The following is an 11,527-nucleotide window of genomic DNA, read 5'->3' on the forward strand; positions in this document are numbered from 1 at the left end:
TGGGAGCAGTAGGGTTTTTGCATTAGCTTTACAATTGTCTAATGAAAAGAACTCAGAAAGGAGTGCCAGACTAACACAGAAACACGTCATTCCAGTGCTAAGACAGTTTTAATGTGGCACCTGAAGCAACTAGAAACATCAGAAAAACATCATTTAGGCAAAAAAGGTGGGGCTGTGCCAGCCAGTTAATTAGCAGTGCAATCTATGGCCACTTGCTCCATTTAATGTGCATCAATACCATTAGTCTTTAATGATGATGAATCTAAAGGGCATAACATTTCTACACTGCTGAACACGTCTGTTAGAGGAGAGCACCTTCTTCCCTGCCTAGGTAACATGACTCTAAGGTCTGGACTTTTGGGAAGGGCACTAGGCAGGCTGCAGTGTTTTAAGTAAACATGACATTTATTTTCAGATAGGTCACATGTCCTGCTATTGTGGCAAGGCTCAGAAACTGTAAATGGATTTTCTGCAAAGACAAAGCACAAATTATTACCCACCTTTCTACTATTGCCTGACTTGGAGACATAACTAAGTGGATGCTGCCTAACACAAACAGCAGCCTGCCTTCTCTAGAAGCACTGACCTAAGAATGTGTTCATTAATCAAAGTGGCGCCTTTACTAGAGCTGAGAATATTTATCGATCCACATTCAGGTGTAGCACAGGAAGGTAGACAGCTTTAAGTACTGCAGCATGAAGGGCTGCAAAGTTGTGACTATGCAGAGACACCAGCCAAGTCTCCTGCCTCCTGAGGTAAAGGCGGAGAGGGAAGTGGTAGAGGAGTACTAGATCCGATTTCCTGCAACTAGAGTGGGGAGGAGAGGAAAGAGAGTGGCAAATCCTTCCCTTTACTGAGTCTTTTCCAAGGAACTCAGAGAGGACCAATTCTTTGATACTGGGGCAGCAGGATTTGGCCCAATAGAAGAAAATGCACCAGTCCTTGAAAAGCACTTGCTGAATGCTGAACGTGACAGATGTGTTCCTTCTTCTGAAGAGGAGGAGGAGGATTTAAGGCTCGGCCTACACTGGGTTGGAAACAATTCCCAGAATGCAACTGTGGCCAAACACGGCTAAGGACTGTGCACAGAATGATTGCAAACAACGGGACAATGCTGACTACAGTGATATGCCAAAAAGGAGAGACTCGCATTATGTCAACAATATTGTGCGCTCAGCACTGAGTTGAGTTTCCAAGTGTCTGCTTAAGCCCCTCTGCATATAAAGAAGACTGGATACACACTGCTCACTTCCTGTGATAGATGCTGCTCTCCAACTGAGAAATGCTAAAAAATAACTTGAAAACTTTTGACAGGAATAGGATGGAAAATAAGACTGGAAAGCCTTACCAACGTCATGGATGAACCTCTCAATTTTGGACTGCATCCCCCAGTATCGGAACTCTACTTTACAGAGTTTATATGCACACATGATTGGATATTTCCCAGGGTTGTTCGTGTACTCCTCAATCCAGTCTTCCGAGAGCGGTCCTCGTCTCGTCTTCAGAGATTTATAAAGCTTGGGATCCTCTTCCGCCTTGTATTCATGTGTAGGGATAGGGTCTTTAACAATATCAATAGGATCTAAAGGCAAGGAACACGAGACATTAAAAAAAAGTTTCTTTTTCCCCCTGAAGGAATATAAGCCACCATGTTTAAAGGTGTTGTTTTTTTCCTTTGGTGATTACCAGAAATATTAAAACAATTTAGCTTTTTTTTTTTAATTTACCCTTAAACAACAGATATTTAATTATATTTATATTTGTCTACATTGGGGTGATGACTTTGCCAAAGGAACTTGCACATATAGTTTTAAGTAAATAGAGACTTCACCCCTAGTTGATATTTTGGCCCAGGGAGGCTATCCTTTAGATCCATCTATTATATCCTTTCAGCTGCAAAGAGCTCTCATACATTCTGTCCTTCATATCCGCTAATGCCACCCAAAATGCTGTAAAGCACTGCCTAACTTCAGAGGCTTTAATACAACTGTCCTTTTCTAACAATATCATAGAACAGACAGTAGCTACTGAATACCATACCCTGGGTGTGAGCTTACTAATAACTCCTCATGTTTTTGGTGTTATACTGCAGAGACTATGCAATCTACATTTGCTGCCTTTTAAGTCTAAAAATTATCTAATATACACGTTAGCAATGAAGGGGGAGGGGAAAACAAGCCTTGCAGAACTAATGAACATATCCTAAAAGGCCTGCAAATAAACCTGAAAACAATGGTAGAGACATCTAAACCTCAGTCTGAAAGTGTGGCATCTTCATTATTTCCTGAGAAATGGCAGGTCATTTTTGATAAGTTCTGTATGAGGAAACATGACTCAAGTCTATTTAAGAATGAGTCAATCTACTTCACAAAAGGCTCGGAAGGCAGGTTTGGCATTTGGTGACAAGAACACGCTAATCCTGGTTGAAAATATAGACATTCAAGCCTACAGAAATTAAAGTAAAATTGCATCTTGGCATCTATCTTGGTCCATCGATAGACAGCGTTTCAGGAGTGGTTAAGAAGAAAAAGGTGAAGCAGCCACTAGGTGGCCGCCTTCATAGCTCATGGACACCCATCATCACTAATTACACAGCTCCTAAAGGAAGCCAAGCACGACTCAAATCAATACCTGAGAATCTCAGCAGTTTCATAAGCAAGTGATGCTATAATATGGTGCAACTATAATAGCTGACACTCACTCCCACGCAACGGGTCTACTGCAAATGCTAAGGGGACTGGCCATTAAGAAAAGCAAAAGGAGCCAGGATAACACTTGCCAATTTCTTTTTAGAAAGTTTATAAGGCTCATTACCCTGATCTGCTAAGGCGGCTGCAAACAGGAATTCAGCACAGAAATGACACAGAGGGGAAAGTGGAAAAGATCTGGGAAGTCTAGGCAGAAACAAGCTTCTTGCTGACAAAAGCTTGTATGCTGTTAAAAAAAAAAAAAAAAAAAAAAAAAAAAAAAAGGATAAAAAAAATGACAGCTTCAGGAGCTTTCACGTTCTGGTATCTCAAAGATCATTGGAAGCTTTAATCCTCACAGCATCCATATGAGTTAGGGAAGTGTTGTCCCACTTTACAGACAGGATAACTCATCTGCCTAGAAACCACAAGTGATCTACTGAAGGCCGCACTAGGCCCAGACCTCCCAGTCACTAGTTCTTTGTTGTAACCGCTGGACAATGCTTCGTCTGCTGAGAAAAATGAGCATTTATCTTCCATCTAGCAATTGAAACGCAAGATAGAAGAATACAAAAGGGGGGTGGAAAAGTGATATTCACCAAGAGTTGTCTGTCTTTTTTCTGCAGGAGAAAGGTTGAACACATTGAAATACTCTCCTGGATCCGCTTTGTAGTACGTTTCAATATCAATAGAGAACTTCTCCACAAAAGGACACGTGTACCTGAAAGAGAAGAGTTAAGTGGCTTTTTTAGACTAAAACCTTCTAGACTTAATGAGCAGTGAAGTGGTGTCATAACAGACATGTAAAAACTAGCTGTGAATCCAGGCTTGCTCTGTTTCTCATGCTTTACTTTCAATGTGCTTAAGATGCAATCTGTATATACAAAAAAAAGAGCCAGTGATTTTGAGCTGTGTACTTTTTTTTTTTTTTAAGGCAAGAGCATGGCTTGGGAGCACAGCTTATATGGAAATGCTCTCTCTGCAAGCAGAGCTGACCAAAGCAATGTGCAGGGCCTGGGGCAAATCAGCTTGTGCGGGGCCCACCCTGATCCCATGCTCCCCGGAAGCGGAGAAGCCACTGCCACCATCACCAGCGGCAGGGAGGGGGAGCAGCAAGCGGCCAGATGTGAAGCCGGCGACAGCAGTGCCAAGTCGCCACAGCCACTCTGCCCAGCTCCGCGGGGCCCCAGGGCAGTCACCCCAATTCGCCCCCCCGCCCCTCCCCCAGGGATGGCCCTGTCTGCAAGACTCAGATCCCAAGATCACAGAGAGGATCTCTCATATTAGGCCAATAGTGACTATACCCAGCATTAAGGTTATAGTGAGATAGGGCCAGATCCCCCTGTTCAGCCAGTGAGAAATGGCACCCACACAGTCAAAGCAACATGCCCTTGAGCTACTGACGGATGAGTCATAGCAGGAAAGAACATTTGAGAAATAAATCATCCTGCTTTCCATCATAAGCAAAGGCAGTTGAGAGACAGCTGCATCATGTAATACAATTTCAGGTTCCCTGGGTTGTAACGCTAAGTTGTATTTTACATGGAAGCATCAGAGAGGAAACAGTATGCATCTTATGCTTCTGCACCATGGGTCTCTTGATTCCCTTGTCTGGGCATTACACATGGATGCTGCATGCAAAAATGGTGTTCTCCACTCCATCAGATTGTGTAGGCCATTCTACCCCCAAAATGCCATCCGTCTAAAGCCCCTAGCCTTAGATTTCTCCACTAAGTATGACCAGGATGAACCCAGCTATCAGGACTGGTCTGAGACATGACAGCAACACTGCACTTACCAACCTGTGGCCCAGGAAGTCTTCCCAAATGAAATAAGCAATATGTGGTAAAATAGAGGATTCCCTACATGAGGGTGCCATGATGCCTCTCCAAGTCAGTAGACAGAAAAAAAATCCCAGAGGGCCCCACAAGCTTTTTTCTCTATTAGAAGTAGGAATTTGTTTGTTAGTTTTTTTTTAAATCATCTTCTGTTGAGATAACAGCAAAGCCCTCAGCATGGGTGCATCTAAGAACATCCCAAGTATTTTACTTTCAACCTCTCTTCTTTTTCCCAGCTAGACCACTGCAAATAACACAATCCAGATTTTCCACACTGGAGCACACCAGGGCTTATATTTAGACATAAGAAGCCAAGTTCTGATGTCTTTCCACAGTCTGCTCAGATAAAGATTGAGTGAGGATCTCTGGACTTAGCCTGACCTCTCTCTAAAGAAAGCTCACAGAGAAGAACAGGGTGGCATTGTAACTCAGTCACAGCAAAATGAAGTGGCACAAAGTCCTTTAGCTAACAGTAAAAGTCTGGGGATATCCCCAGAAATTATACCTTGTCCTTGTGTAAGGATATGCATTCCAGGACTCCTCTTCAACTCTTAATGCTGCCTTTGGCAGGATAGACCGGAACCAACTGGGTATGTGCATACCAATATGATATACTTTATGTGTATACTGCCCATTGCCACCTGGACCATCCATATACGGTCTGTTCTCCAGGATCTCCACTCCACTCCCTTCTCCACTTGTCTCCTCTCTGCTTTTTTTCTGAAAGGAAAACACAGAGATTGTTTTTCATGTGCCACATTTTATGTACTATGTTCTCACACAGTATTTAAACAGGGGAATCAGCAGTTTTCATATGTAACTGCCGTTCGACATAAGTCATTAACCACATATTACAAATGGCTATTATTCATCTTTTGTTCCTGCATTGGCCAGAAGGGTAGTCTATTGGAAACCCACGCAGGTCAGAAAACCTAGATCCAGACACTTCCCTGAAACTGTAATGAAAGGTTGTTGTTTTTTTTTAAAACAGAATTAAAATGTTACTGAGAAAATGCTAAAAATTATAGTTAATACATTGCTTTGTAGAGCTGGAAAGACAATACAGGACCCCACACAAAGTGGCTACATACGTACATAGCTGGTGTACATTAATGAAATCCAAGACATGCTGTTAGTCATGCAGCCTACAATAGCCAAGAGTAAAGTGGTTAAGAGGTTTCAACGTGACATTATGGGAAGAAGAAAAATAAGACCTGCGTATAGTAAATGCATCAGCACAGAGCTATATGGTTATAAGACATTCTTAGACACTGGATTTACCATGCAGTGTATAATTGGTGGGGTAGCAGGCATTCAATAGCATTAGCAGTCTTTGCATGTCCATGGGCGATGGGGGGAGGTCGGACAATTCTCTCACTCTCACTTCTTGTGGGTGGTCTCGGTTGGCTGTCTTCATGATGGTAGTAACCCATAATGTGCTTGATGTAGATGTCCCTTGACCACTGGATGGTATCAAATACCATGAGATGTCTCATCGGTTTTGAGTAGCAGTGGGGTACTCTGCAGACTCACAGGATGCTCTCAATGCTTGGGAGAGCATCCTGTCTGCTTGTGTTACCCAAATGCCTTGGGCGCTAAGGCCCACCTGACTAACTAGTGGCGCCTACGGTGTTGAACAACACAACAAAATGCTTAGGACAACTAAGGCAAAAACAGGATAGGCGTGTCATGTGGGTCAAAGGGTCAAAACGTGGAAATAAGTGCACCCGAGGGGGAAACCAGGCAGAGTCCCCTGGGCTGCACCCACCAGTCCTCAAAGGCATCCAAGGAGCCAGTGGACATTGCTCACTGGTGCTCTGCCAGGAAACGTGCACACACAAGTGACAGGAAAGCAGCCCTGCAGTTTCTGGGCACCTTCCCAGCCAGAGCCTCCTTCCTGGTCATGTACAGGGCCCGGTTGGCCAAGGCCAGGAGGAGGTTGACCAGGAAGTCCTGGGACTTGGTGGGGCTGTGGATGGGGTGCTCAAAAATAAAAAGGTGGGGGTGGCGGTGAAGTTCAGCCAGAACCTCAGGAGGAGGTTTTCCCTTCTGCAGAAGGCCAGGAGACCAGGGTGTCTGGGAAGCTTGCCACATACACGCCCGTGGTGACGGCTCCATGGAGAAGCCACCAGATGAGGTCCCCAGTGGCTTGCGGGATGAGGATGGAGTACAGATTCAGCCACTGGGGTGTCCCAGCTACGCTCTCGCCGAGCAGGTCCCACCACTTGGTGTCTGGGTGGGACGTGAGGGTGGTGGGAGAGCATCCTGACAGCCAGCTCAGAATAGGCCAAACCACAGTTTTGCTGTTCAGTAGGCTGAAGTTTGGATCCAGAACTCAACTGGTATTGCACCACGAATGCTTCTGTACTACCTGAAGTACTGATAGAGGGGTTTTAACAACGTTGATGCATTTTTGCAGTGAGACAGAGTGAACGATCAACAAGTATTCAGTGCTATATCATAGTACTACATGTTACATTTTCCAACCCATACGTTGTGGACTTTTAGGGGTTTGTACTGTTGGTCTGTAGATGCTTCCTCAGCCTGACAAAGGGTTTGTGCCTGAAAACTTGCAAAGAAGATTTTTTCCACTTATTTGAGTTGGTCTAATAAAAGAGATCTAATTTAGGCAGACGAGGTTGTTTGGGTATATCCTTAGATCAACACAGCTACAGCCTACACCCCTAAAATGTTTGAGAGGATAGCACTTTGGCAATTGAAAACAACTTGGGTTTTCACGTACGAACCAACTGTAAAACGATATTGTAATAATGACCTTTTCTTTCTGGCAGGAGAACAAAAGGAAAGGAAACATGCTTTAACCAAACGCAATTAATAAGTTGCAAAAAAAAAATCAGAATCTCTTTGTTCAAGGATAAGATAAGCAACAAAGCTATTTAAAACAATACAAAAAGGCTATTCAGTTTCAAAGCAACTCTTGAAACGTTAATGCTCCCTGACATGAGCAAAAAAAAATCTAATTACAAAAGAAGGGATTTTTTGTGAGCAGCAATAGTGTAGCTTAGAGAAGTAAATTATGAAGAAGTGCCTGCAGTGCCTTAAACATACTTCTTAGAACAAGTTCCTGTCTTTCAGCCCTTTTGTAAGCAGCAATCAAGCCCTGTACAAATATTTATGGGAAAACACTAAATAATCTTGATGACCCAAAAAGTTGGCGAATCCAAGGGTCTAAGAAAAAAGGCAGGCATCCAGCAGGACTAGCAAATGTGTCAGCCAGAATAACAGTAGAGCATCTAATCTAAACAACTGATACAAATTATGGAGCTCTATAAATTCATTGCAAGGCAGAAGTGCACAGCAACCAGCAGGAGGGGAAATATGGATATAATTTAGTACCAAATTGTTGGCTGGATGAAGATCTATCACTCCGGAGGGCAAAGTGCCCTCAACATTCACCCAAATCAACAGTGCAGACTGCAGAGTATCTTCAGCACTGGGTAGGATCAACCCTCCCGTGGCTGCTGTAGACTGAGAACAGATAGATTTACGGATGGAGAGTTGCATTCTGTTTAGATACCAAAATGCTGGCTGTTTAGCCTGGCTTTATATCTGAAGTTGATACTACAATTGATTTCTAAAAATCCCTCTGCTTTGTTCTCGATAATGGCACTGTAATTCCATACAGGTTATTTCAAAGCTTCAACCAAGTTGAGTCTGAGCACAGAAACTCTGTTTTTGCCTTTCTGTAATGGCTTCTCATTTCCCTTGTAAATGTTTAAGAGGTTTATCCAGTGGGCCAGCCACTTTCGCTGCCCTGGTTACAAGCTCAAAGGCCCAGCACCTGCACTTTAGCTGACTAGACTCCCACTGAACGGATCAGCATGTGAAGCATTAATGGATCGTCTATGGAGACATCCTTCACAGCAGCACGTGCCCTTTTAGAAAAAGCCAACTCCCACCTCACCTCAGAGCCAGTCAGACAGGATGAAACTGGGCCCAGTCATCGGGATGGCAGAACAGCCCCATTAATTTTTTTTCGTGCTGCATTTACAATGTCATCTACATAAAGTGCGGGAAAGGAGGGGAAAACTGAGCGTAACTCTCTGGAGCTCCACCCACTGGAGAAGCTAAAACGTGATGTGCAGGTTTTCATAGTTTCATACTTGTTAGGGGCTGGAAGAGACCTTACAGATCATTGGGTCCAGACCTCCCTGCACTTGTGCAGGGAAGACTGCTGGGAGCAGGTGACCCCAGAAAAATGGGCATCGAGACGCTACTGTGATCTCACAAGTGCTGCTGTTCAGACACACTCTGGGGCCAGGCGGATTAAAAACAGCGAACGACAGGCATACATACCTAAAGCTCTAGCTTCAAGAACAAAAAAAACTCACCAGCACCCAAGACTTCATTAAAGCAATCATCCTCATGGCTGCAGAGAAACAGCTGGCTCCTCACAAGCATAAACCTACCCTTTTGGCTGACACAGGCTCTGTCCTACTACAGGGGTAGGCAACTTTTTTGGCCAGAGTGCCGAAAAAACCACATCTTGAAAGGTGCCGGAGTGCCGACATGCCAGAGCCCAGAGCAGCTGTTTGCAGCCTCCCGGCTGCAGCCGGCCCACGGAGCCCAGTCTGCTTGCAGCAGGGTTTGCAGCCTCCCTGCGCCTGCTGGGAGCAGCCTGGACTCCTTCTGTGGCTGGCAGCAGCTGCCTAGAGCTCGGGCTGGCGGTGGTGTGCCAAGCAAAATGGCTTTGCGTGCCATGCTCAGCACGTGTGCCAGGGGTTGCTGACCCCTGTACTATACTTGCCCTAAGCAGGATACAGGTGCTAAGCAAACCACCCTCTAGCCTTGTGACTCCATGGCTCAGATGGGGGACAAGGAAGGGACAAGGTGGAAATGCAACTCCTCTCCCAAAGGTCACCCAGTCCCTTGCTTCTGGCACCAAATCAGACACCGCTAACAGCAGACTGTGCAGATCTACAAGCCTCCCTCTCCTTTCTGGCACCTCCTGAAAGCAATGAAATAGTTAATGCTGACATTTCAAATATCGGTCCTAGACATATGAGCAGGAACCCTGCTTACGTGAGCAAGCAGCACACACCTCCAGCCACTGCTTTGGACTAAATATGCAGGTAGTGGGACATCAAGGTATTCAGTTTGTTCACCTTTCTTGCCTGGTCATGTAAGCAGTGGTTTTCAACCTGAGGCCTGCAGACCCCTGGGGGTCCACAGACTATGTCGAAGGGGTCTGCCAAAGATAACTAGAATCAATCAAAAGTATGTGAATGCCCACATTTACAATTCAAAGGGGTCCACACTGCCATTCAAAATTTCCAGAGGGGTCCACACCTCCATTCAAACATTTTTAAGGATCCACAAATGAAACAAGATTGAAAACCGACGGGCTGGAGACTTCTATTTGAAGTGAAATGAAAGCCAAGGGGAGATTCTAGCAAGCCCTAAATAAATCCCAAGTCACTGACTCAGCTCAGTAAGAAGTCTGAACTGCTGTCTCTGCTTCAGCAGCTCCCTCTGCCACAGATCTCTCCACTCCAAACATAAAAAAATGAACACCCTGGCAGAAGTAATGGCCAGGCCTCTAGCTGGAAGTGTTTCTGCTAAAGAAATATTTATTTAGCACCTTCCAAGCCCTGTAAATGTTTCAATTCAGTCCCAAATGGGGCTCATCATTTCTCTAGCAGGAAGAAGTCTCCTGCTCTTCAGTCTGTCCAGAGATGGGTTTCACTTGTCTTACAACACAAGGCAACACTCTCCACGAACAAGGGACCATATCCAGGCCTGGGTCACTGGTAGTTCTGGCAGGGACGAAGCTGGGTCAGAATAGTCACTCGAGCACAGTTAAATGGTGATGAACAGTTTGCCAAAAACACCCGACACGAAGAAGACTTCCTGCCTGCTTCAAAGCCCAACAGTATCACAATCATCACAACACGCAGCTAATGCAAAATTGTCATTTTTTTCCTTGTAATAGAGTCATTTGCATTGAAGCAAGGTGTTTCAAGTGTAACCCAGTTAGGGCCCTGTGATCTTGGCTGATTTAGCAGAAGAAAAATACCACAGCATCAATACTACTGCCTCAGCTCTGGAGGATCCCTCCAAGAAATATTGCCAGCAAGCCAACACCCTCCTCCACCACGGTCATTCTCAAGGCCCGTCTCCAGCCAGCTGTACAGGATGCCCCTAGACCAGTTTGCAATTCCAGGTTCGGTGCCTGTGAACAAGGTGCACTCGGGGGTGGGTGGTGCTGAGGACGAGAGACCAGCAGCAGGGCAAAAAGCTGGCTGCAAAACTACGGTGCAGAACACAGGAGAGAAAGGAGACTACTTAAAAAGGCTCTGAGCTAAGCCCAAAGACAGCTCAAGAGCAGTAAAAGCACTGCAGCAAGGGACAGCATGCAGGCACTGACTCTGTTTTAATCTACTTCTTCTGCTACCTAAAGTGAAGGAGTTCACTTCAGTCAGGGCTCAGGCTGCTGTCTGGTTCTGCACAGTCCAGCCAGGCCAAGGGCAAATACCAACACTAGCAAACACAAGCGAGCACCCAGCTGAGGCTGCTCAGCACGCTTATATACTTTCCCTTAGATCAGCGGTTCCCAACCTGTGGTACGGGTACCACCAGTGGTGCACAGACAACCTGTCGGTGGCGCACATTCACAGATTTATTATAATTACTTTGTATGACAAAAATTTGCTGGTGGTACTTAAGGCTGTATCATTTTAAATTGGTGGTGTGCAACCTGTTAGACTTTAGGAACCGCTGCCTTAGGTTACAGGGAAAGAAAGCCTACATTCCTGCTCATGGCTTGGGAAGGACAGATTGGGTTGAGCTGTGAATTGGTCAACTGTCCAACTGTTTATTGTAACTGTCTTATAGTTTTTAGCAAAGACTTTATATTATTTTCTCTTTTTTTTGTGTAACTGCCGCGCGGCACTCTCACATTTATGTAACCTTGAAGTAGACTGTTAATCAAAATGAACGCTTTGTACTTCTCTCCACTGGCATTAAGCTACACATGCGCAT

General features: G+C 45.0%; 1 protein-coding gene across 8 annotated transcripts in view; it reads right to left on the reverse strand.

Annotated features, from left to right (window-relative positions):
- Positions 1-11,527, reverse strand: part of PITPNM2 (phosphatidylinositol transfer protein membrane associated 2) — a 174,993-nt gene that overhangs the window by 55,465 nt on the left and 108,001 nt on the right. For all 8 annotated transcript variants that reach the window (XM_019538864.1, XM_019538869.1, XM_019538868.1 and 5 more), the window contains 3 exons: positions 5,031-5,245; positions 3,287-3,408; positions 1,349-1,582 (listed from right to left, as the gene is read on the reverse strand). In XM_019538864.1, the coding sequence (XP_019394409.1) occupies positions 1,349-1,582; positions 3,287-3,408; positions 5,031-5,245 (571 nt within the window). The remainder of the gene's footprint in view (positions 1-1,348; positions 1,583-3,286; positions 3,409-5,030; positions 5,246-11,527) is intronic.

This window comes from Crocodylus porosus, unplaced genomic scaffold (genome assembly GCF_001723895.1).
Source record: "Crocodylus porosus isolate Cpor-Errol unplaced genomic scaffold, CroPor_comp1, whole genome shotgun sequence".
NCBI lineage: Eukaryota > Metazoa > Chordata > Crocodylia > Crocodylidae > Crocodylus > Crocodylus porosus.